The sequence below is a fragment of the Lagopus leucura genome, unplaced genomic scaffold (assembly GCF_019238085.1).
Source record: "Lagopus leucura isolate 7727_CA_CO unplaced genomic scaffold, USGS_WTPT01 Super-Scaffold_100044, whole genome shotgun sequence".
NCBI lineage: Eukaryota > Metazoa > Chordata > Aves > Galliformes > Phasianidae > Lagopus > Lagopus leucura.
The window spans coordinates 2388404-2414392 of NW_024962291.1; the positions used below are offsets into that span (position 1 = coordinate 2388404).

General features: G+C 41.2%; 1 protein-coding gene across 2 annotated transcripts in view; it reads left to right on the plus strand.

Annotated features, from left to right (window-relative positions):
• BRSK2 (BR serine/threonine kinase 2) overlaps positions 1-25989 on the plus strand; it is a 294340-nt gene that overhangs the window by 209626 nt on the left and 58725 nt on the right. For both annotated transcript variants that reach the window (XM_042884557.1, XM_042884558.1), the window contains exons 5-8: positions 5678-5794; positions 15083-15116; positions 16519-16587; positions 19537-19683. In XM_042884557.1, coding sequence (XP_042740491.1) covers positions 5678-5794; positions 15083-15116; positions 16519-16587; positions 19537-19683 — 367 coding nt within the window. The remainder of the gene's footprint in view (positions 1-5677; positions 5795-15082; positions 15117-16518; positions 16588-19536; positions 19684-25989) is intronic.

The window sequence follows — 25989 nt, forward strand, 5'->3', positions numbered from 1 at the left end:
CCCTGCGGTAATGAGCAGCGAGATGATTATTTCATTTTATTTTTATTTTGGTTGGGTTTCATTTTGTGTTATGTTTTTTTTTGTGTGTGTTTTTTTTTTTTTTCATAGCATGCACAGGAGGGGTTAAGGCAGTTTCTTTATGAATATTGATAAATGACAATTATGAGGTCCCTTTCTCCTCTTATTGCCTGGGGCTGTGCCTGCTTGAGTACGCACAAGGATCTTGCTGAAGTGTGTCTGTGTGTGTGTGCATAGGCATGGGGGTGTGTGACTTAGAGGGTTAAGGCAATGAATAAAGAGCTTTGTTTGGCTTCGCCTTGTGTTCTTGCAATCGGTGCAGGGGGGGAAATGGCTCCTTATAAAACAGAGCTTTGAGATTTCACAGCAGTGGTGCTAAAATCTCTCATATATTACTGCAGGCAGGAGCTGCAGAGCACTGTCAGTAGAGGAAACACGCTTTTACAAAGAAATCTGGGGTGCCTTCAAGAAGCAGAGAAAGTCAAAGAATGCCAGGTGCCATGAGTAACCTGTCCTGTTAGGGAGTACCACGTTCCTAGTGACTCCTGCTTTGACTTGCTTCTTTTATAAGGAGGATGCAGAGACGTGTGTCCACAGCTGGGCACTTTGAAAATATGACCCAAAGCCTCCAAATGTGAAAGTGGACTTGAAACCGTGGAATTTCATAATGTTGATTTCTGATATTTCTTCTGGGGGTCTTTGAGTCTTTAGATTTTGAAGTTTTCTTTTAGACCTTCAAATTAGAAATGTACCTTCTTCTCTTGATGAGAGCTGAGATTTGCCAATCTTTGCCTGAATCCAGGAGCTGCATATCTAGGACTGAGACTCAGTTTAAACAGTGAGGAATTTAAACATTTTCCTTGCACAAAAAACTGGAGAAATAACATTAAGCACAGCAGCTGCAATGTCAAAAACAGTTACCAGCTCTGCTAAAGTCAGAGGATATGTATTTTCCTAAGTTTATTTCTTTACATAAGCCACTGGAAACTCAAAAATGGCATAGTCTCAGTGTAAGCATAACCAGGTAGCATTCTTTGCAAGTGCATTCATGGTGATCAGACTTGACAGTCTGTGCTGTCTCTGGAATACAGGAACATATGTTTTGAGGCTAGGTTTTTAGGGAGGGGCAGTATATATTAATGCATCACTAGAAATAATCATACTAAAACCAGACAAGGTTTCAGGCATTCAAGCACTTCTTCAGGATTGCTGATATGTTTAGAGATCATGTCCTTTTTCCTAGCTGTATTTGCTTGTTCTGCAGGATTCTGTGAAATATTACTAAATTTGAGTGTAGCAACCATGACTCTTAAACAAAGATCCTCTGTAGGTAGATGCCAGTTATGCATTTGGATCTTATTTGCAGAAGCAAGAGAAAATAAGACAAAGGGCTTTTTCTGATTATGAAAATTAAAAATCTTGCTTCTCATCCTAGTAACACTGATAAATTATTTGCATCACATCAAGCTTCTGCTAAGCACTTTTAAGAGACATACTGCAGAACAATAATTCTGTGGTCGGGCCCTTCTGGGATTTTGGGGTCAGTAAGAAAAGCATTTGCAAAGTAGCCAACAATTTGATTAGTACAAATGACCTGCAACTACACCAATTAAGAGGTTTCTTGGATTAGAAATCTATGACCTGCAATGAGTTGTCATAGAAACTGATAGGAATATTTCAGCACAAAAAATCACTTTAAAATAATGGGTTGGTTCATCATCTTGTGCCAAGTGACATAGTTTCCTTGAATCCAAGATCTTAAATCTGTCTCTACACCCAAAATCTTCTGCCAACCCTGGGTGAGAGGGAGAGGCTGGCTGTTTTACTTCCATTTTTAACCATGCAATTGTCTGCAGTACAACTCTAGGGACGTTCCCAGAGCAGGAGAACAGGCTAAGAGAGGCAATGGAGGGAGCTGAAGGAGCTGGCTGGATAGCATCACTGGGAGTGACCAGATAGAAACTTGGCCAGCGTGTGTGTGTGAGGCTGGAACACATTAATGAATGTGCAGGCCTTTCATTTTCTCTGCACCGCCTCTGAGGATTGTGCCTATTTCCGTGGGACCCTTTTTTCAGACCTCCATCTCTTTCTCTCTCCCCATCCTCATCTTGTGCTGTGATGGAACTGTAAAGCCTTTGTTACACTCTGTAAAAGAGAGATGTTGCAGAGAGCCTGACAGTGTCATAGTTTATTTAATGGCTCCCTTTCATTCCCACAATGTCCCTTCGAACACCTGCTGCATGCATGCAAGCTCGTGGAGCTGACTTCTTACTCCATTGTCTGGGGTGAGGAGCTCTGGGCAGTCTGTGACCACCCTGGCTCAGGATTTCAGTGACTTCTGCAGGGCTGCATTTCCCTTTCAGATTCTTTTTCAGCATACATAGGGCTCAAGAGGAATGTTGGCCATGTTGTCACAAAATAAGTTGCTCTCTTCTATTCTGATTTACCAGCCGTGTGCTAAGTCCCTACAGCTTCAGAGTCCTTAGAACAACCAAAAGTCCTCTATTTCACCTACAGAGAGAGGAGTTGATGTGGTCATATAAGACATAGAGAGCCAGAGAGACCAGCTGGAGCGGGACCAAGTTAAAATGCATTTACTCTGCAATGTTCCATTAATGCCAAGTAATTACCACATACAGTGGGATTTTTGTTTTGTTTTGTTTCATTTTGGCACAAGAGAATTCTTTCCAAACATGAATGCATAAGGCCATCCAGGCAGATAGGCTCCTAGGTAAATTATAACAAACCTTCCCTATTCCCATATGTTCCTCTCCCTTCCTTCTGGCACTTGGAAACTGGCAGTATAAAGATGGGAAATGCAAATGCGGGGAGGAAAGTTTGTTCCCAGTGGCAGTGATGCTGCTTCTGCCGCTCCAGTGCTGGCTCTTGGCCTCACTGCTATCCCCAGGATGGTCCCCAGATTCTAAGATTCTAAGTGCTCCAAAGATAGAAAGCAGGGATGTGTTCCAGCTAGAAGCTGGGGCATAAAATTCTCTTGTGGTTGAGCTTGCAAGCATTGCCTGATCCCATGGGCACCCCGATTACTGAGAGGAGTGCTGCTGCAGTGCAAAAAAAGAAATACTCATGCTGCCATGATGTTCCTGAGCTCACCATCCATACCTGGCACTAGGGTCTGTGTTAAAAGAGATATGGGAAGGGTGAGGGAGTGACATAACTGCCCAGTGGCATTCTTGTTGTTTGGGGCCCAGTCAACAATAAATGTATCAATTCTTGACAGAGTCCACATTCTGTTCTGCTGATTGGGCTGTAGTGAAGAGAACAAAATTGTTCTTGATTTATTTTGGTGTTTAGAGCAAAAAAATGCACAAAAAACCACAAAGGTCTACTGCCACCTCAAATTTCATGTATACTACCCCACTATCCTTAGTCCCACATATACTGAAGGAGGGCAACGTAAGGCTTTCAAAATGCTCTCTGTGAGGTGAGTCAGGACCTCTACATAAAGACTACCATCAGCTCAGGTTGGTTGATCATTCGGGTAAAAGCATTGTACAGCACAAGGTGAAGCTCACTGGACGTCTTACATGTGGATGATGGCACCCTCCATCCCCTCTCTTACTGTGGCTTTACCAAAAAAACAAAACAAAACAAAACAAAAAAACCCAAGAATTTTATTTTTGCCACTTTACAGGAACTTTATTTTTCTAGTTGGTTCTCCCTTAAACTCAAGCCTGAAAGTGCCTGTGTTGTGGATACCAGCTGATGAGAAGACAGGATGAAATGGTGAAGAGACTTGTTTCCCCTGGTGAATAATATATTCTTTATCAAAGGTGTCATCCCTTTGCTTTCACTGCCTCTGAGTAATCTGGGAGTGAGTCTGGCTCAGAACTCACATGCTTTATGCTCCAGCCAGAGCTTGAGGCGAGTCTGCTGAGACTGCTGGCTCTGAGGCATAGAAGGGTAATGTTTGAACATCTTCTTTTGCTATGCTGTTCTCCTGAATGAATGTGAGATGTTTTGTAATGAACATACATCCAGTTTGGAGAAATGCTGTGTTCAGATCATGTTGTACCTTAATCATTGGATTTCCTAGCTCACGTCAAAAGCAGGATCCTTAGTGGCCATTTTAAATGTCCTTAATGACAATCATAAGGCTCAGTGATAAGGTAAATGGCCAGTATCTGTTTTGAATGTGTGCTGTTTTGCTGGAAGTCTCCTCTAGAAATATCTATTACACTCCCTAAGTATCCTATTACAGCGTATTCTTCTTATGTATTGAGTTAGCCTGCATTATTTACAAGTTGTGTCTAATTGATCATTCCAGACTTCTGTAAAGATCAGAGATCATTTCCAAGACGTTGTCAAGCTCTATATGTTTCTCTGAGGGGGCAGAGACCAACCTCCTTTACAGGTGGATAGGGGTATAATTACACTTGCATCCATGAGCAGCGCTAGAGAGGCGTTGTAAGAATGAAGATGGCATGAAGCTAAGGCTGAGCTCTGTTAGGGCTGTTGCTGGATTAGATTATGTTAATGCTGGGTCTTCAGTTTTTTGGGCAGGTAACTTTTTCTTGAACCACTGTAGCAAATGGCTGTTATTTGCCTGACATTCATGCATGTTGTCAATTGGCCATTTCCAGCAGGTTTGTGTTCTAACAGGGCACCTGAACTGACTGTTCTGCCTTGAAGATTTTTTCTCAGGGTTGCAGCTTTTATCAGCAGGACATCAAAGATACACACTTTGCCTTCTTATAAGTAAAGACAAGTGAAGAGAGCTTCTTCAGCCTGCCTAGAATCCTTCTCTCATCTCTGTAGCTCTTCAAGAGCTGCAAATAAAAAGGCAAAAAAGTCATCTCAATTTTAGTACAGGGTTTTTGGTTTGGGGTATAAAATCAAGTAGATCTAACAGTTGTACAGAAGTACTTGAGTACTGAGAAATAGATGGATGTGCATAGTGTTGCTGTCTGCAGGTAATGAAAATGAGTAAATTAGTCAGTATACATTTTCTTTGATTTAAAATAGGAGTTACTGTCCTCAAGGTCGTGACTGCCTGCTCATTCCCACATTGCCAAATAATAAAAGAACTGAGCTTTGCTGGAAGGAAGGGAATGGAATCCTTCTTTCCTGTTGCTAATGCTCTCAATTAAAAGCAGTGCTGGGTTCAAGGCTTTTCTATTGGAGCTAGCTGCCCAAAATGTTTTCAAATGCTTATGTAAATGACCCTTAATAGGAGCTTTTTGCTGTAGTGTTTGCACCGAATACATTTGTTCATTTGTTTTTTTTCCCCCAAGACTTCACTAATACTATTTACTGTTAAAGAAATACACTGATGGCATCCACTCTTGCCTTAAGAAGCTGGCATTTGATGGAGTATGTCAGCCCTAAATCTAAACCGAAAATTTCCTCCTGCCAATTTCCCTCAGTCTCCCCCTCAGATTGTGTTGATATTATTCATTTTCTATATGGACAGTGAAGGCTCAAACATCAGGAGTGGGCATCCCATCATTTGGGGGTGGGCTAGAGTGCTGCACAGGCCGGATTTTAGGGGTGTGTGGTCTCCTAATCTGGAAGAGAGAAAGAATGACATCAATTAAAATGTAATAGGTTGGATGCTATGCTGGATTAAAAAAAATACAGGCCTCGGAATGGGAAAGCTGTTGTGGATAATTTAACTTGCATTTTGATCTTTTCTTTACAGCCACAGGGACTTAAAACCAGAAAACCTACTGCTGGATGAAAAGAACAATATCCGGATAGCAGACTTCGGAATGGCATCGCTGCAAGTTGGGGACAGCTTGTTAGAAACCAGTTGTGGGTGAGTGTCTCAGCATATTGCAAATAGTCAGTGACAGATTTCAGACATAGAAAATGTCAGTAGCAGGGGGTTTGAGCAGACTTGTGCATCCTTATTTCCTAGCAAGTTAGTAAATTTTAAAAATGTATACAGTGCATAAAATAGCTAAAATAAGTTTTTTTTAAAGTGCTTTGCAATGAAAAGCAGGCCTTTGTAGATGTCACATATGGATAGAAATACCAAGGCTTTCAGGTTTGGACTCATCTGCCTAGGCTGGCTTGTGTTTGCTTTCACTGGACGTGTGATATTTGGAAAATGAAAGCAGTGGTGAAACCTGTTTTATGAATAGGCTTTAAAATATTAGGAGATGAGAAAATAAGGGAATCTATGGCGTCTGAAATGGAATTTGTGTGTTCTGTTCAGGCTGCCTGCTTGCAGCTCTTTCTGTTTATGCTTCACTCTGCTTCATTTCGGCTCACATCCGGAATTGATAGGGAGGCAGCAGAGGGTCCTTTGCAATTACAGGCAGGGCATGAACACAGATACAAAAGAGACTGCTTGGAGGAATATCACAGGGACAATAAAAACATTTCCATGTTAATTCAGTTGCCAGCAGGAGCTTTCCAGGAATTTCCAAAGGAGCCAGCAATAAGCCCAACAGCTGAGTGAAGACCTGGTGCCTGACTAGGGCAGGATGAGCATTTCAGGAGCAATACCCTCTGATCACTATTATCTCTAGGGATACCACAGGCACCATGGTCCCCCAAAGCCATGACACTGTGCTGTGTTGACTGCAGTGTGCTGCTGCAGTGAGCTGTGGCAAGGGCAGCAGCTGCATCGAGCTGCTGCAGCCTGGCACCGCTATGCCAGCTTTTAGCTGTGTATCAATTTGTTACAACAGCAAGCTCAGCAGCTGGAGTTGCAGAAAGTACCAGCAGTTCTGTGTCTCCTCCCATACACACTTACTCTTCCTGGCCTTTGGCAGTGAAAAATCTTTCAACTGCAGCTCATCTCAGTCCTCAGGCTGCTACAGTCCATTCAGTGGACTGCAGTCTTTTCATTCTGTGCCCTGAGGCGAGACAATTCAGAGTGGACATGGAGCCATACCAGCTCCCTTTATGCCACATCTACTGCCTCTCAGTCCTGAGCTGCACAGCTTTGCATTCCAAGTTTTTAATAATAAATTGCAAAATTGTTTGAAGCTGATGATGTGATTGAATGGTGGTTGATGACTATACTGAGATGCACCCGTTCCTTTCTTGTCTGTGTCAAGATTTGACCTCTTACCAGCACAGATGAGAAACAAGGAGCCGTGAGTCTGCACATCTGCTGCTTGCAGCTGCTTTCAAACCTCCCCTGTAGACTAAGAAACAAAGTCTTCACTGCAGTTATCACAAAGGATCTCTGCTCTCTGCAGAAAATTTTCTCCCTCCATTCTGTGTAAAACAGAACAACAAAAAGTATAAAAACCAACTCAATCTCACATCACCCTGAAGGATTTTTCAAACTCCTTAGGAACCTCTTGGTAGGCTCCCTGTTCATGTTAGAAGCAGTCTGTGTCATCCAGGTCTAGAGTCTCAAAGGGAGATTTCCTGTGCATAAGCAGTGCTGGAATTCAGGCGTCCATGTTTCAAGCAGAGCCAACCCTACTATTGCAGCCTTAAAATGTGCTAATAAAGAAATCAATGGAACGAAAGAGACATGCCTGTAATAAACAGAACACAGCAGCAATGCTATGATCTCCTGCCTTGCAGATGTATTTTAAGTATGGTGCCAATCACTAGGCCGCCATGTGAGCTATTACACCACTTCATTAATTCTCCTGGCATGGAGCCCAGCATGGCTGGTACTGGTGTCTTGTGATCTATCTGGTTTGGGTAGTAAAAAGAGAAAGGAGGGAAGGAAGGAAAGAAGGTAGGAAGGAATATATAACAGTGTGCCACAAAGTTCACAAAGAAAGGCAATCCGGTTGTGACTCTTTCCCTAGGAGCAACCTCAGAGCCCACTAACCAACCTCAGAGCTCTTCAAGGCAACAATTTTACCTCCCCCTTGTAGTTGGTACTTTCAGCCAGCATGAAAAGGAACAAAACAGACCGAGTCACGGCTCAGATATGAAACTTTAATGAGATGTTCTTCCATGCACCCAGAAGTTAATTTTCAGAATGGCTTTCTCTGTGCTGTGAAGATTGATAACGAGATGAAACTGTAATGTTTCCATTGACAGCCACACAAGGAGTCTCCAGGTATTTCTGTCAGTCAGAGTGGGAGGATGAGATGGGGTTTAGCAGCATGATACAACGAACTTTGTCAGTACAGCAGAGCTGTTAGAGTGCAGCCTTTGCTGTCACAAGTGAACTACTAAGCATAGTCCAAAATTTGACCAGAGAGCCTTGACTGGCCTCACAAAACTGTTCATGTGTTTTGTTGCACACCTCAGAGTCAGTGTCTGATGGGAGCTACCCCTTAGATCAGCATGATTTTCTGTAGTGCTGATGGCTACCTGGAGGAAATGATAAAAGTTCAGCCCAGTCGTGTTTGTGTAGGGGAGGGAGGTAAGGATGAGCTGTTCCTTTGACATCATTTGTCAATGCCAGACTGCATTCCGGCCTTGGTTGTAATTAATATCCCCATTACTGAAAGCCTGTATTGCACAAATCCTGCGTATATACACATATGCAGAACAGTGTGCCATGGATTTAAGCAGGTATCTTTAGACCTTTGAGGGAAAGAGGAGCTGTGGGAATAATTCCGCTAACTGCAGAAACTGTACGATAAGGCAGTCTGTGGAGAGAGAGTCCCTGAAATGCTAAAGTAACCCAACAAATCTTTGCATCTCTCCAGGAGCAGGGGAGTTCTGTGAGCAAACAGCAGACAACGAAGGAAGCGGAGGATGTGGTAGGATGCTGCTTCTATTAGTTCAGATCTCTTTGGCTCTCCCTCCTCTTTACCCTTCCAAGCGATGACATGCAGAGACAATCCCTCATCTCTTTCAACAGTGATTCTTCCCAGCACACTGCCTTGCAGTGCTTCAGAATGTTAGATACTGAGCAATCCCTCCTACTTGTCTCTAGGCAAGAAAAATGAGTTTCTTTTGGTAAAATCTCTGAACATAAATGATCTGAGCTTGATTTCTGCCTCTGCTGTGGGCATTCATGGTAGTCTTAGACAAGTCACATTACCCCTCTGTGCTTCAGTTCTCAATCTTAGCAAGTCATTGTAAAGCCCAAGTTGCTCTGAACATAATCTGAAATTATATCTATAAGAGTCTTGGAAAAGTAGAAAGTAGGAACTTTTTTCTCTTTTCTTGAATGAAAAGAGCTCTCAAATAGAAGAATTGATAGGGAATACTGTTGAGTTACAATTCTTGGGAATCTGTGATGATCCTTCCTAATTCCCCGTTGCTCCTTATAGAAAGCTGACAAAGTACATTTTTGCCATCTCTGCAGTTCTCTCCATTTCACTTACTGTGAAACGACACCGTGTCCCTCAGGAAGGAGATTGCTGCAGGCCACCAGGTGGTGGAGAATCCCATGGCAGTGCTGCTTTCTGTGCTGCCTCTAAACCTCTTGATCGCAAGCAACCACAAGCTGAGACCAAGCCAACCAGACACTATTCCCAAAAAGGCAATCAGTACAGGCCCACAATTAACTGACTGTATATGCAGCAGCTCTCCCCTATCAGCTTCTCTGTCGGGAACCCCTGGAGAAATCCAGAAATCTGTGCATGTGGGAAGAACAATGTTGTTTATGTCCTCTAATTTTATTGAGAAGAAAGCCATTGTGCATGCTGGTGGCATAAATGAAGGAAAAAGCAACTGCCAAGCCCAGCACAGTCCATACCTCTGCTCTCAGCTTCCTCTAGCATATGCTGGGTATACTTCGCAGACCCACCAGCCCATATACATCAGAAAAAAGAAAACAAAAACAAAAAACAAAACATTTTCATCAATTCTGTGATTCTGTGATACTCATTAGAATTAATTGCTGTCTCTTTTTGAGCTCAGGATATCTGTAACACCCAATACAGTGTGTGTTTGTTAGAAATGCTGACAGATATCATCTAGGTCCTAATTTGCTTACCTTTGTATTCGATCTATCTGCGATGAGATAATTCAGAATAGAGCAACTCAGTTGCTGTACACCTCAGTATCCAAGCACCATTTCTAATTTAATGTCAGGACATGATGCTGCACATATTCTTTCTCTTCTATACGGTTTTGTATACAAATGTGTGCATGTTATCTACAACATACGCAAATGTCCAGGTCCAGATATTGTTAGTGTTGCAAATTTAGGCTCTTAAAATTAGAAAATGCCAGAATTCATAATTTTTATCCCATCTCTCCAGGAGTTTCCATTGCACTCTGTTTCCATCTCTTTCCCTGTTCTCCTCTGCACTCCAGTCTTACCAACTTCTCCCACTCATTTCTGCTTCACATTTGGTCCCATGTCCCAGATTCTTTTCTCTTTTTCACTATATTCCAACTCTGATTTCCCCTACCTGGTTTTCCCAGCTCTCAGTCTCAGATCTAACTCCTGTTATTTGTGCACTCAGAAGAGGTTCTGCATTTTAAAGTTTGGTACTTTGTGACGACCTCAGTCACAATAGCTTGTTCTATCAGTTTTAGGAAAAAAAAAATCTGTGAAGCATTGCCAACGCAGGTTGAATTTTCATCCTGATTCTCTAGAGAATTTCCGTTAGTAAATACAATCTTCCCTGATTCTAGTGGTTATGTTTGAATACATTTTTCCAGAAAATCTGAATAAATCATCACATTTTCTTTTCACATTTAAGTATGCTAGAAATTTTCACTTTTTATGGCAAAAGCATGTTTAATTTAAGTAAGATTTTAATAGTGGGCACAAAGATGAAACCAGTCTAAAGCAGACAAACAGAAAAGAAAATCTCTGAGTTATTAAATTGGTAGTAAGTGATAAGCAGTTTGAAATGAGGATTATGAAGGGAAATATCAGACAGCCTTATTAATAAGTGCTAATATAAGCCTTACCTGTAATACATTTCAAGATACATTAAAAGAACTTTAAGTCTGCAAAATTAAGTGCTGAAAATTTAAGATATGCTACTTTTTAGATTATAAGTATAAAATTAACTTGGTCCCAAAATATTCATGTACACTGGGATAAGTTCATTAATTACGAGCTTATACAGGTATTTTTCTACCAAAACTTTGTCTCATTTGGTATTTTTATGGTGTGAGGTTTTTTGAATAAGCATCTGTTTAATTTATTTTCATCCTTTTTTATGGATCCATTTGAAATTTCATCTCGCCACATCCGAGCCTTGCTGTGGACGCTAGGTAGGATTTTCATCAAAGTATTTTAAGCTTACAAATATTAACTACATCAAAAACAAGGGAACCTGCAGCTTGCAATTAGCTGTGAACATCTCCTTTTAAAGCACCTTTTCATTCGCATTCACAGAAGGACTCTGTTGCAGGCACAGAGAGCTTGATTCTTCAGTATGTCAACCAGCTGCCTCATCACAACGTTGTCCTTCGTAGCACCACACTTCCCTCACTTGACCACTGGCTTTCCAGTTTCTGCAAAAGTAAACCAGAGGCATTGTAGACAGCAGCAGACCCACTGCCTCATGCTCACTTATCTACAGAGCACAGCATAGCCTGTTTGGGCTTTGCTTTTGAGTACTGCACTCTGTATTCTTTACACTCTTAATATAGGGGTCTGTTTCAGTTTTTAAATTAAGATCTCTTGAAGGATCTATGTCTTAATCATTTTAACTCATATATTAATTAATGAACTGATTTGCAAATTCACAGAAAGTCTATTTGTGCTTGAGGAGTAAACAGCTGTAAGATGGCTGAGGGCTAGATGCTGGGTTTTCTCATATAGCGCTAAATAGAACTGAAGCTTTAATTGCAAAATAGCACTCAACCTTAACTACAGCTACTACTTTAATTACAGCCCTACCTGCAGTTACTGCCTTCAGTACAGCCTGCACTACCCGCTGCTCCTCAGACTATTTCTTCAGTCTCTCCCTGCATTACTTTGCTATGTGATCTGTGGCTGTCACTTTCCCCACAGGATGCTCTAACATGCATCCTTCTTGTGAGGAATTCCCTTTCTCTATTTTACTTCTCCTCTCACGTTCCCCTTCATCTCAGCCCTTTGCTGCCCAGCACAGTGTTCCACGTAGGCATTCTTTTGCTCTAGTGGGTAGCTTCTGTCTCCAAAAGCCAGCTAAGAGATATCAGTTAACTTGGGGAAAGCATCCGAGCAACACCAAAAACAGCCAACACAAGAGGGTTTCAGTGCATCTCCTATATAAAAATATCTTTAAGCAAAGAGAGAACAAGACTTCTTCCTCCCTCTCTACAGAAATACTGCCTCCAGCTGTGAGGTGTAAAGAGAAACATTTCTTCTTCCCCAAGTAGTATCTTCCTAAGGCATGGATCCAAAGTACACGAGCATGGAGATTCGTCTTTAAAGGGACCTGTCAGAAAGTGCAGTACATGATTTGTCACATTATAGAGCAGGATTGTACACTACAGCTCTCCCCCTTCTCCCTCATCAACCTTCTCTGGAAAAGCGGTTGTTGCATAAACCATACACAGGCAGTAGGTTTATCTGTGTACTGTGCAGATCTCTCTTACCTATGTACTGAGACAGGAGGTCAGAACTGCTTGCGCAAATCAGAGGCACATCACATCTGCACTGGAGATACAGCACTGGTTGTCTCAAATGTGCTCTAGCTTTACTGTATCAATGTGTCAAGATCAAAACCTACTTGTCTAGTTTTTCAGATGAGATTCATGGAGATTCATCTTTGATGCATCTTACTGATTACATAACCCCTGTCTGGACTTGTATTGGTTTTCACCATTTCACTTTGGATTATTTTCTCTGGTCGAAGTCCCCATGTAAATGCTTTGCTAAGGGCCTGCAAGATCTGTTAAGATTCCTGTGTCCAAGAGTTACAGCTGTGAATGAGCGTTCAGAGAGCCCTTCCTGCCCCAGGCAGACTAGCCTTGAAATAAACACTGCCAACACTGGGACTTTTTTGCAGCAGTACCCAGAGGCAGCAGCTGCTTCTTTATCTTGCTGAGCTGTATACTTATTTATTATCAAGGGCAAACTGTGGCTTTTGCTGCACAGAGATGTAGCTGAAAGATGAGGAAATGGCCTAGGGGAAGAAGGAGGGAATATACTGAATATTGAATAATTATTGATAAGAGCCAAAGAAATACTCAGGACTCTATAGAAAGATAAATAGATTTTTTATTAAATTTTAGCTTTTTCTTTCAAGCAGTTGAAGGTCCTTTGTGATTGGCAGCATGGAAATGAGTTTTCTACAGATTTCTGGCTGGCCAGAGGAACCTGTTTAGAGCTGTTTGCCAAGACAATGCTGCAGATATCCTGATAGTGTGTGCTGGCAAGAATTCAGAGTGGCTATGCCAGAAATCTGAGCTCTCTGGGCAGTTGCAGTGCAGCTGTTGAATGATTGAATCAATTCAACTTGTTGAAATTATTTATTGTAACATTTTCTCCGCCCATTCTGTTAGGTTTTAGCAGAATTTCACCAGTGTCTTGAAACACACCTTGCAGCCTCCACTGCAGACTCCACACTCAACAGACATCAGGGGAGTAAAATGCTTTAAGTGTATTTAGATTCCTAACTGGATATTTACCCATCTCATCATCTTCACAATACTTGCATTCCTCTTTTCAAAGATATTTGCAAGATGGTTGTATACCTCAGCATTTGCAATTATGAATTCTGAAATCTGTCTTTGTTGGAGTTGCAAATTTCTGGGAGGTAGGAAAGCAGCAGTGGTGTTGCTCTCGTTTTAGTCAGAGCAGCAGACTTATGATGAGGTTTTGGTCAACCAGTTGTGGCCAGCAGCAAATTTTAATAACTCATGTGGGGCTGCCAAAGACAGAGCTGCCAAAAGAGCCCAGTGGGTCTGTCCTCCCCACTGGGTTCAAGTACTTTCTCACCTCCCAGAGCATCCAAAGGTGAACTCTATCCAGCTCTCCAAGGCAAGACATTTCTTGTCTTGATAGACCTTTCAAGGTTTATAAAATCAGGTCTAGATTGCTGAATTACTGAATGCATAGGGTTGGTCATAATACCTGTGTTAGCCTCTTAAAGAAGAAGTGCTATTAGATAGTATGCTAACCTTCCAAGTCCCACCTTCCCCAAAGTTTGTGAGGGATCAGTTATATTCTATTTCTCCTTGCTTAAGCTTTGTATTCAAGGTAGCTGCAGTTCTAGTTGTACTCCAAGTATATTATCACAGTCTGCCAAAAGCTGTGATAGCAAATCAGATGTGCCATGCGCTCAGGATGATATTTTACCATAAGTGTAATGTGTATGGAAAGGTAATTAATGGACTGTCTCACTGGGCATTAAAGTAGAATCCTAGCACAAAGCTAACCTCACTGTGCTTCTGTTTTGCTCATTACTTTGTGAGACAGGTATTGCCCAACCATGATTGTGTTTGTCACAAGAAACAAATGCACAAATGAAGACAGGCTCAGGGACTGCTGGGAGGTGTCAGTATAAACAATAGTGAGATTTGCACACAGGTCTCAGACAGTTTGCATCCCTTTTACTTGTCAAGTTACTTTAATGAGGGCTATAAAAATAAATAGCCATGGCTATAATCTTTAGGAATTAAAATTATTACCTGGCAAGTGGAAGTAATTAACTATTCTCAGCCAAGAATCAAGGAAGAGATAGATGGGTGGAAGGATGTGAAGAGAATATATTAGCTCAAAAGGTAACAGTGCTGTTGTCCATCCTTTTTATGTGGTGTTTTGCTGTTGCTTTTTTTTTTTTCTAAGAAAAATAAATTGCTTGTTCAAATCATGTACTGGCAGCTTTTATGACTGCTGGAGTAATTGAGAGCACTCTTAGCAGAAGAGGTGAAGAGGTGCAAGATATGGTTTGGAGATACATGCATTGGCTCTGAAAACATTTAATTTTCTTTCCCCTAAAAGACCTTGCAGTGTGTGTCTTCCTTCCAGTTATATATATGGCCAAGTGAAAGTAAAGAGTTAGAGGGCTGGAATTTTATGTAATCACGAAATATGCCTGCTCTTTCATTCCTTTCAGGAAATTCATATTAGGGCCATTGAATTTTGAATTATGCTAGTTGTTGACCATTTCTGGGTTTGTCTGAGAAATATATTCTCATTACAGTAATAAAAAGGGCTGTTTTTGCAAACTTGCTTTCTGTGTAAGTAAGCCAATCCTGATTCTGGTAAGCAAAGTGGAAATGCAGATAGTTCATAAATACATGCTCATCTCACTATTTTGTGTTACAGATCACCGCATTACGCCTGCCCTGAAGTTATCCGGGTAAGTTGATTAAAATCAATGTATGTTTTCTTCAAAGTGTCACTAATTGTATGTGTGCAGACAGACCCTCTTACAGGAGGTCTGTCCAAGACAGACAGCGAAAGGAGAGAATAAACATACTGTGACTTTGGTTGGTTGGTTCAGCCCTGAATCAAGCCACATCAGCCATCTGAGGGAAATAATCCTGTGTTGTTCTCACAGTACTTTTGTCCCATGTTATCAGACAGAAAAGCAGTAGCCTCATTTAACTTGGTCTTTCCACTCTATACACCTATGCCTTTTCTTCCCCATTGTAGCTATTTCAGCAGAAGAACTGGAGTTGGCTGTCAGTGACACTGGATTCTTTTAAATGATAGGAGCTATCCTTTCCCCCCTTCCATTCCTTTTGTCTTCATAAAATAAGTATTGAATATTACAGTGGCCAAGTTTCCCCCCTTTTTTTTGGATGTTCTTTTTTATTATTTTATATTTTTCTGATTGTTTGGGTTGGAAGGGATCTTAAAGATCATCAATTTCCAACTCCCTTGCCATGGACAGTGACATTCCCACTAGACCAGGTTGCTGAAACTCCATCCAACCTGAGTTTGAACACTTCTAGGGAGGGGGCATCCACATCTTCTCTGAGTAATCTGTTCCACTGCCTCACCACCCTTAAATAAAAAAAATTCTTCCTTATATCTAAGATAAATCTACCATTATCCCTTGTTCTATAAAACTCCCTGGAAAAGTTGCTCTTCAGCTTTCCTGTAAACTCCCTTTTGGTAGTGAAAGGCTGCAGTGAGGTCTCACCTCCAGGTTGAAGAACTCTCTCAGCCTGTCTTTGTAGAGAGGTGCTCCAGCCCTCTGTTCATCCTTCTGGCCTCCTCTGGAGCCACTCTAACAGGTCTGTGTCCTCCTTAGGTTGGGGACCTGAGAGCTGAATGCAAGCGGGGTCTTACAAGAGGAGCATATTGCCCTTTTGAAGCATATCACTAATGTAAAGCCAAACATGCACACAAAAGACACTGTCAAGCCAATACTATGAGTTCACAAATAATGTGACTGATGACAAGCTCCCTGAAGAGCTAGGAAGGAGAAAAGCAAATTCTTGATGCCCTTAGTACACCTCTGCATCTGTTTCAGGATCAGTACTAAAAAATTTCCAGTCCTCAGCCATTCGTGCTGTTTCCTTCTTCTCACCCTGTTCTCATAGAACCTAGATAACTGTAAACTGCTGTTCATAAAAAAAAAAATAAAAATTAATGGGCTGCGTCTTGGCCTCCTGGTTGGAAAGGCCACCTTGGGAAGCAGGTGGCAGAATCAAAATGTGTGGTTACCCATTCTCCCCACTCTTGTTCTTCGAGAATAATAAATTCATTTACTAGTGAGCACATTTTTGAGTCTCTATGTCATTGCTGCACAGGGAGAAAAGTATGATGGAAGGAAAGCAGACGTCTGGAGCTGTGGAGTCATCTTATTTGCGTTGCTAGTGGTGAGTCATCTTCCTTGCTCTATATATATTTTTTTATTAAAAAAAAAAAAAGAAATATTCACAAATGCTGCTGTATTTAATGGTGATTCTACTGACATCATGTACAGATAGGGTTTTTTTTTCGTTCTCCTATTTTTGTATCTCTCAACTGCATCCTTTCCTCTTAGTCCTGCATCAGTCCCAGAGGAAAAGCATGAAGAATATTTCACTGCTGCTTTGAAATGCAGCTGTCCTGTACATGAGAACATAGACAAGTGTCAAAGACTTGCCTCCATAAATATCATTTGCTGTGTTGTAGTGCTGCAGCACTTTAAGGAGCCCCATTTGAAGCACGCTGAATTTTTTGATCCAAACGGGTGTGCCACTCCAAGACACAGAAATTGTTGCCCTTCACAGGATTAAACATGGCAGGTTTCTGCAAGTGTTTGTTTTTTTTCTGCTGTATGTATATGTACATTTCATTAGGTATATGCATACGTTAACTGCAGGCTTTTATCAAGAGAAGATTTGAGTGCAACAATTTTGTTTCATGCAAGTATTGGGCTATATTTTAATTTAGTTCACTAGAGAACATAAAACTGAGCCAACAGTATGAAGTATAAATTACTTTCCATCTGGCTCACTTGGAGTACTTTTCTTAGTATTCAAAATGCAGTATCTTGTAACTTATCCTTCTTTTGATCAAAGTTTCAATTCTCTGTGGAATTTATTCTGATTTACAGTATAATGTAACATTCCCAAATATACAATAATTGGATGTCCAGCTCAAAGCAAATAGGTTTGGCATTTGTTATCAATTCCCATGGTACAGTGTAGGAATATACAGATATATGCTTACATAAGCATGATGTTACTATGCACAGAATTAATGGCTTATATGAGAACAGATTTAATGCACATTAAGTATTTTATATTTGTAATAGTTTAAGTGATGGTCTACAATTTTAAAAACAAGAAGCCTGAAGCTAAGTATTGATGTCCTTTTATTAGTGTTTTCAGTTACTAATTCTTCACTTAAATGTTTTATTTTGATAGAAGCACTGGTTCACTGAGACTAAAACTCAGTTGGAGTTAGATTCTGTTCATAATTTTGGCTTAAAGTACTTCTTATACTTATTATAAAGTATATTTTTTTCCAAAAAATTCACTGATAATTGTTTTAGTGGTTAGAATTCACGTATCTTGTAATATTCTGAGTATGATGCTTTAATTCTCCTTAACCAGTTTTATTATTTTTAGTTATTATAGTTTATTGACATTTTAAAATTTTAGATATTTTTTTATCTGGATGCTGCACGGGAAGAGTTTTACCCATCTCACCAAGTAGCACCTGGAATCTCTTGCTCCTAACCAACTATTTGCATGGGTGATAAAGTAGTTACAAAATGAGTTCCTGCTGCGACATCTTGAGTTTGTAAGAAAAGGCAAGAGAGGTTGGCAAGGTGATTGGGAAATGTAGGTGTGGACTCTTGTTTGAAGATGGCTTCTATGTCTAGATTTGGTGTCCCTCTGTTGCTGGGAAGCATCTTCGTCTGTTTCTACATATATACACAAGCCTGCAAAATGACTGAAATGAGTCTATTATTGACAGAGAGTGCAGAGCTGTCCAGTTAATCATGTCAGGAAAAACTCTGCAAAAATTCTCAAGCTCTAATAACAGGTGGTGGTAATAAAAGATCTGTAGTTGTTACCTTCAGGAAATGCCACAAAGCAGCCTTACTGACTTCATTGTGGATTAAATTGTGTTAGCCAAAGTACTGAACTATCAGAATTGATTTTCCCATAAGTCTGGAACTGTAAGGAAAAAAGTAGGTAACTCAAGAGGTTGGTTGTGAAAGACAGGGAGGCTCTTTCTTCATGGCTGCTTGAATGAACAACAGTAAATAGCATCCAGTAGTTGTTGCCATCAGGTAGATTTTCCAAGGCTTCTGTAAATTAAGCTGTTGGTCTCAGCAAACTGTGGACACAGGCCTGCTTATACAGATGCAGTACTCACTGTAGTAAGAACAGTGCCAGCACTAACAACTGAAAGCTTCATTATCACGGCAGCTGACAGCTTGCAACTTCCCACAACCTCTCCTGGAAGCCAAGGAAGCTCAGCACATAGTGAAAGAGCGAAGTGAGAATATCATGGAAGGTGCATACTTGCTATAAAAGTGGAGTTATCCTAAAGATTTCTACTCTCTTCCTTTTTGTCTTTGCAGCAAGGATAGGCTTTTTGCTGCTTTTTGTGGCCAGCTGATGATCTATTCAAATTGAAATTTGATCTTAAAAAAGCTCAGGCTATTCACGTAAGTGAGCTGCAGTGGGGAAGCAGTAGGAACTGATGACCTGACTGCAGCATGGGAACTGGATGGAGTATGTTAACCAGGCAGAACGTCTGCTGCTTCCAGAGGGCTGATGTTGGTTAGGGCTTTTTTCAGCTGTGTCATTCCACTGCTCCATCAGAAAGAGGATATTCTTTACTGAAAGTCACTAAAATGCTGTTCACCTCTTTTCCAATGTCTGCAATAAATGTGTCTCAGGAAGATTAAAAGTAAGGAAAGGATAAACATTGCTGCAGTGAAAGTATGCCCAGGAGGAACACCAGCAGATCAAAAGCTTGAGCTGAATTTAACTGAATACATGCGTCTTTGCTGAATTTGCCTGGAAAGGCAATTTCATATTATGTATTATGCTTTATACTGGTAGTCATTTTCTAATTAAAGCTTTAATAAAAAAACCTGTATATCCTCTGCTTTTTCCTTATGTTGGAGAAAATACAGCAGCACTAAGAAATTATTTATTTTCAGTGGATGAAAAGATTGTTTCACTTATTATAATACTTAATTACGAGCTGACATTCTCTTTTCCTTTCTCTCATTGTGTTTATCCTGGTTTTCTCCTTTTGCTCTCTCCAACTCCCTTTCCCTGCTCTCTCCCATCCACAAATCCGTCACATCCCCACAGGGTGCCCTGCCATTCGATGACGACAACTTGCGGCAGCTGTTGGAGAAGGTGAAACGTGGAGTGTTCCACATGCCACACTTTATCCCTCCGGACTGTCAGAACCTCTTGCGGGGGATGATTGAAGTGGATGCCTCGAAACGTCTCACGGTAAGGAAGCATTTGCTGTAAGTCACGTGCTCAAGGCTTTGTTTGTCACCTCATTGCAGTTACACTTGACTAACTAAGGTAACTTGGTTTACTGCCGTTTCTGTGCATTTCCTCCTGAGCAAAGTATGAGTGAAGTTGGTGGAGTTTTGGGAAGAGGTTACTCACCTTCCCTTTTAAATGATGGGTCCAGATTGCCTTTATGATGCTTCTCTATCTTCATAATTCTTCCTCATGTGCTGCAGCGGGTATTTAGAATGACTCCTTCATAATCTGATCACAGTGCTACTGACCCATTAGCACATTTTGGAATCTGCCTGGGCAGTCTGGCTCTCCTGGTGGCTGTGCCAGTTTATCAGGGACGTGATGTAATTGCTTGAAGGTCAAACACAGTACGCTCCTTTTTCATTTCTGACAAAAGTGTGACTTCTCACTTCAAGCCACACAGCTGCATTGTATTCTGCCCTATGTGTGCTCTGCATTATCTTCTAGCAGCCTTCAGAGCAGGTGCCTTGTAGTCTGCTGTTTCATGTTGTGCCCTGTGGTCCTGAGCATGATTAGGCCCGCAGTGCTGAGCTCCAGGCATTCAGCACTGCATCTTTGTAGCTAGGATGTAGCCCATCACTATGACAGAGAGCCTGCACGGATGAGCACTGTGTAGTGATTGTATCCTTCATTAACGCTGTGTTAATGTTTGAGGGAATTAAAAAAAATTAGCAGTTAAAATCATTTTGGAAAGCAAGCTTGCCTGCTTGTCCCTGGAAGCTTCAGCCTTTATGGGTACATTGCCCTTGTAAATCCTATTGTCAGGCTCTGCTGATGATTTTATACAGATCTACTAAGCTCACAGATTCTGAGTGGGAGTATGTATAAAGAAATGTAAATTTAAAACTCCTCCTGGTTCTTCAGTCTGCTAAAATATTTATAAATAAACTTGCAGATCAGTGCTTGGCCTCTCTATTGAGATTGCTAACAACAGCATCAGTCTTCACCAGCTGTGATGGTGCTTTTGGGATGCAGACACCTGTCTGCTAAAAAGTGAACTTAAACTCCCTTCACAGCTCTCTTTACAGTATTACCTGAGAGCTGCAGCCAGGTTTTTATTTTGTTCATTACAAAACGAGGTCATATTCTGTTCGGAGATGTAGGTGAGAAGTTCTTCGTGGTATTACTGGTATCCTTACCTTTGCAAACCTAGTAGCTGTGACATTGCAGTGAAAGAATAGCACTGATATAAAACCAAGTATGAAACACTTTAAAAGCCCTTTTTCATTAGATTTTTAACAAAAGAATGAAAACAATTATTTTTTCCAAGTATTTTCGTGGACAGAATGCTGCAGAGGCAAGGGCTGTGTCCTAAGACCGGAGAGCTGTTCTCTATGACTAACTCACTAAGCCAGTCTCTGTATGTTTCTTTTCCATAATGTAAATTTAACAGTATGCTTTACCTCACAAACTAGATGGAACAAAGCAGCAAGGCAACAGAGGGTAGGGGCCACAGTGGGTGGATAGATTAGACCTTGAATGATGAGTGTGCTGCCTTTTGCCTCCCAGATACATAGACTACTGCTCTTGCTCAGGAAACCAGCACAATACAGAACAGATGAAATGTTCTTATTTTTCTCTCAAAGATCTTAGTGCAGATGGCTTGAGTATGCCAATGAGCACGGATCATCAGACATCAGATCTTCTTCAAAATGTTAGGATTTAATTTTGCCAGAGAACACTCTAATTTCTTAACTTTGCCTGAAGATTTAAAGCTGTGTGGTACAGCAGAGACTGTACACGCACAAGAGTGAAAAACATTAAGGTAAATCAAGGTCCCATAGTGATCCCCCCATTTTCTTGATCAGAAAGAAGCTCTTATTTCCTTAGGGAGGAATTGTTATTGACAAGTACTCAACACTGGATTGTGACTAAGAATTTGAAGTAAAATGCATGTAAGAGCTGAGAGCTGAGAGGAAAAAGAATAGGTCTTTGTTACTAGCTGCAATCTTATTTTCATTATTGTAGGGTCTCTTGGTTTGCTGTCCCTGCTGCTGTCACACTTCCCTTTCTATGCTGTTAGTGTTGTGGGTACTTAAAGCGCCAGGCAGAATGGAGCTCTTTGTTTACTGCACAGGATCTAGGAATATGTAATTCATTTCAAGGAGAGGTCTGAATTTTATTTTAGCTGTGTCCTGCAAATAAAAGAGGATATAAGTATGGGTTTATTTGGAAGCCTGTATTCCTAGAAAATGTCTTACTTGAATCAATTTGATATTTATATAAAAAATGTGAGCAAAATTGTGGCTTGGGTACAATAAGGGCCGATGTACTGATCATTTGTTCAGTATCTTACTGGTGAATTCCACAGAAAAATATAGTGATTATAGGGTCACTAGGATTTCTTTTTCTTCTATTTTTCACTTCTCTACTCTGCTTTGTTTCTTTTTTTCATGTGTATCTTTTTTCCTTTTCATCCAACTGCATTTCCCCCACTGCAGTAGTTGCCATTTCACAGTACACCCACACCTTCCCCAGTCCATCTGTTAAAATGATCAACAAAAACAGATCTAACTTTCATGTTCAACTGTCGTCGTTAGGCTTCGGTGTTAGAGCTTGAGACAATTATTGGAGGAGAGGGCACTCAGAAGTATTGTTGCTGGCCCTTTCCTGCCTTAGGAAGTTGGCATTATGTTTTGTTATATATGAGTCATTTATAGAAAGAGGACTTCATTATGTCTTAGTGGAATAAGGTTCACACTCACTGTGTACTCAGTAGTCTGAAGGATGGATAGTCAGATGTGCCTGAGTGCTACCCTTTACTAGGCTTGTTCAGCTAAGCATGCTTTAGGTAAAAGAATCCATATTTTTCTTTCAGTAGAAGGAGCCCCTGGCTGCTGGGTGTGGTATTTCTGACTGCCCATGCTCAGTAAAGATTAAATCAAACTGGCAGTACTGCAAAGGAGGAATGCTGAGGCGGTGGGAATTGGAGTGAGTTTCCCTGAATAGCACAGCCTAAAAAAACTTGACTTAGTCTACCTACATGATGTCTGAGAGAGAATGTACTAGTCATCCACATATGCGCTGGAGGTAATTATCAGGGAGAGAAGGTTTAAACGGAAGGAAGATACTAGCACAAAAAAAAATGTATGTCAAGTAGTTTCATGTCAAAACATGAAACTAGCCTGGAAATGAGAAGAAGCATTCTAGCCCTGTCAATGGGATATGGGGACAGCTTTCTATCAGAGGTAGTGTCAGGATGGAAAAGTGAACTACTTTTAGGTTTAGTAAGGCTTATGGAAGACAGTGGAGCTCTTGGTGCTTGCAGTACTGCAGGATATGATTCCTTTCAATTATGTGTACTTCGAAAAGTGAATGTGTTTTCCTTTGAGGTTTCCAATGACTCAGCATCTCTGCAGTGGAGAATTACAGTTCCTGTGGTGGAATCCATCTGCGTTGTCTGACGCTTTCTTCCACAGAAACAGAAAGGCAAAGAGGAGAAGGAAGGAGCTTTGGTCCACTTTCCTGTTAAAGAAGAGTGAGCGTTGTCAAGAGTGTATGTACGACAAGTAGGGTCAGGGCAGATCAGTTATTGCACTGATCTATGGAAACTATTCCAAACTATGGATTGTGATAAAGCTGTTATTGTTCCCAGTGCTGACATTTTACTTGAGAATAAAATGACTTGTGTTGGATGTCCACATACATGTTAAGGCTGAAATATTAGCCAAGTTAAATTACCCAAATTTTCAGTCTCCTCTCCGCTGTTCTTTTTTTTTTTTTTTCCTGGAGTCTCCTGTATGCTATAGTGATATTATCTTTAATGCTTCTCAATTTCTAAAGCACGATAGAAAAAACGATGGAGGGAAAAATGATCCTGATTCCTTCTTTTTTTCTAGCTCTTTTGGTAAGATGCCTATCACATAATTCAAACTGTTTTACTTCACCACCTGTGGAGTGGAGGCAGTTGTCCATTTGATAGGCAGTAAGCTTTTGGTTACCACAGGCCTATTCTTACAGTGTGCACTTAGCACAGCAATACCTTGCCCTTGTTGAGGTCCCTGGAGGCTGCTATAGTATGACTGCTGCTACTGATGGAAGTGACGGTTCTCCTGCTGTTGGTGCTATCAGCTTGAATGCCTTGGTCAGGAAAAGCCTGTATCTTGACATTATATAGTAGGTTTAAAGCTCAGACTAGAGAATCTTCTAACAGAAGAAGAATTATCTGAGATGTAGATTGAGTTAGTGCATGGATGGGCTTGAAACTGTTTGTTTTCTGGATAGGGAGGTTTGAAACCTGACATGAGTTCAAGCTCAGAAGCTCTCATCCTTTGGACTTTGAGGAAGTTTTTCTGCAGGTCAGAATGTTTCAGCTTGGCAACCAGTCTGCTAAGATCAGTACTGAGGATGTAGACGGCACTGTCTTGTTTTCCATCTGCCTGTCTGTCTCCATCTGTTGTTCCCTCTCAGTATTTAGACGTAAGCTGCTTGGGGGAGGAGACCTCCTTTTCTGATGAGCATGTACAGTTTTTCATCAAACTAGATTTAAGAATATGGGTCCTCAATGCTGCTTCAGTAATCAAGGTTAATATGTATAGGAAGTACTTCTGTGTAAAACCATTATGAAGGAGTTCCCTGACTCCTTCTATCGCAGCACTTTAGCTTGCAGAATCTCTCCTCTGACTGTGCATGTGCAATGGAGCTAAACATGTTTTGTTGTTTCAGAGATGACATCATGAGACAATTGCCTGCGGTGGCTAGGGGATGTTAGGAAGCAGCATTTTAACAACTTCCATAAAATGGCCCTAAATTTGGCAAACTCATGTACAAACAGCAAGCAGAACACTCTGGGCTGTTAAATGCCTTTGTCACTCATATGCATTTAAACATTGTGTTTAAATGAAGGCAGGAGGAGTAAGATTAGCTCCCACTGTGTATCTGCCTCCCCTGCATTGCATAGTAAAAAGCATACAGACTTCTCCTTGTCAAAACCAATCGCCCTCCTGTAACCCTCCTGTCACTTTAATGCAGATGAAAAGCAACAAAGCATTAATTAATTACCTTTAAAAAAGCAGTGAAGATGTTGGCAGCAGCAAGTACGCACTTGTAATAACATTTCAATGCAATTACATTTGAATCAGAATAGAAATTGGTTTTGTGGAGTACCATTCATATCTGGGGTATCCCTGAGTACTTCACAGCAATGATTTTGATGTGGATGGAACTGCAGATTTGTAGGTAAACAGCAGCCATTGTGTTCTCACATGAGAGCTCTCAGACACCTTCAAATAAACATATATCAAAGTGCTAGGGGGATTCTCTTTTAGAAAATTGCTGTGGGATCGTTAGCTCGGAGGAGGTTGATCAGCAAGAATGAGCAGAAGGGATTTCTATTTGACATCTCCTCTGAAGGAGCCCAGGGGGTCTGTGACTAACACAGGAACTGGTGGCTCTTCTTTTTCCCTCTCTGACTTACAGAATGAAGTGCTGTTTTTCTGCATATTGCAGTCAAAAAGAAAAATGTGACCCACAGAGACAGAAAATGCAGCAGAAGAAGCAAGCATGAAAGAGACTTGGACATCGCTTAGCTGTATCATCTGCATCTTGTCTGAAATCATTAACATCTCTAACCCTCCATGTGGTGTATAGGAAATAAGGAGCAGAGATGCATCTCTGTCTCTTTTCAGTGGTATCCAGTGCCAGGACAAGAGACAGGGGACACAAACTGACACACAGGAGGTTCTCTCTGACCGTCAGGCAGCACTTCTGTGCTGCGTCAGTGCCGGAGCACTGGCACAGATTTCCCAGGGAGGCTGTGAGGGTGGGTCCTCCTGGGACGCTGTCTGGGCAGCCGGCTCTGCGCATTTCTGCTGGAGCAGGGGCTGGGACAGAGGGAGCCAGAGGGCCTGGGATTCTGTGATCTTACAGAATGGTTCTACAAAGCAAAAGAGGCTCACTCCTTAACAGATTCTTGCTGTAGTAAGCACCTGATAACTAACCATTTTACAATCCTACCCTGTGAAAGGCATACAGAATAGGCTCTTCTCATTTGTTTGTGCCTCAGCTTGCAAAGGCCAAGAGGAAGAAAAGTGCATCTCTAGGTTGACAGCAGAACATACATAGATAGATATGGACGTTATCTTCTTGAATTAAGCCACTTAGGGGAAATGCCAGTGTGTCTTGAATACTCTGCCCTTCTTTTAATAGTGCAGGGGTGAAAGGACTTCTTAATGGAGGAGACTGTGATGAAAGGAATTGCTTTGTCAGAGGCCTGCAGTCTGGGGTTCTGTTGTATACTGCAACACCAGAATGAGCAGTAATAAG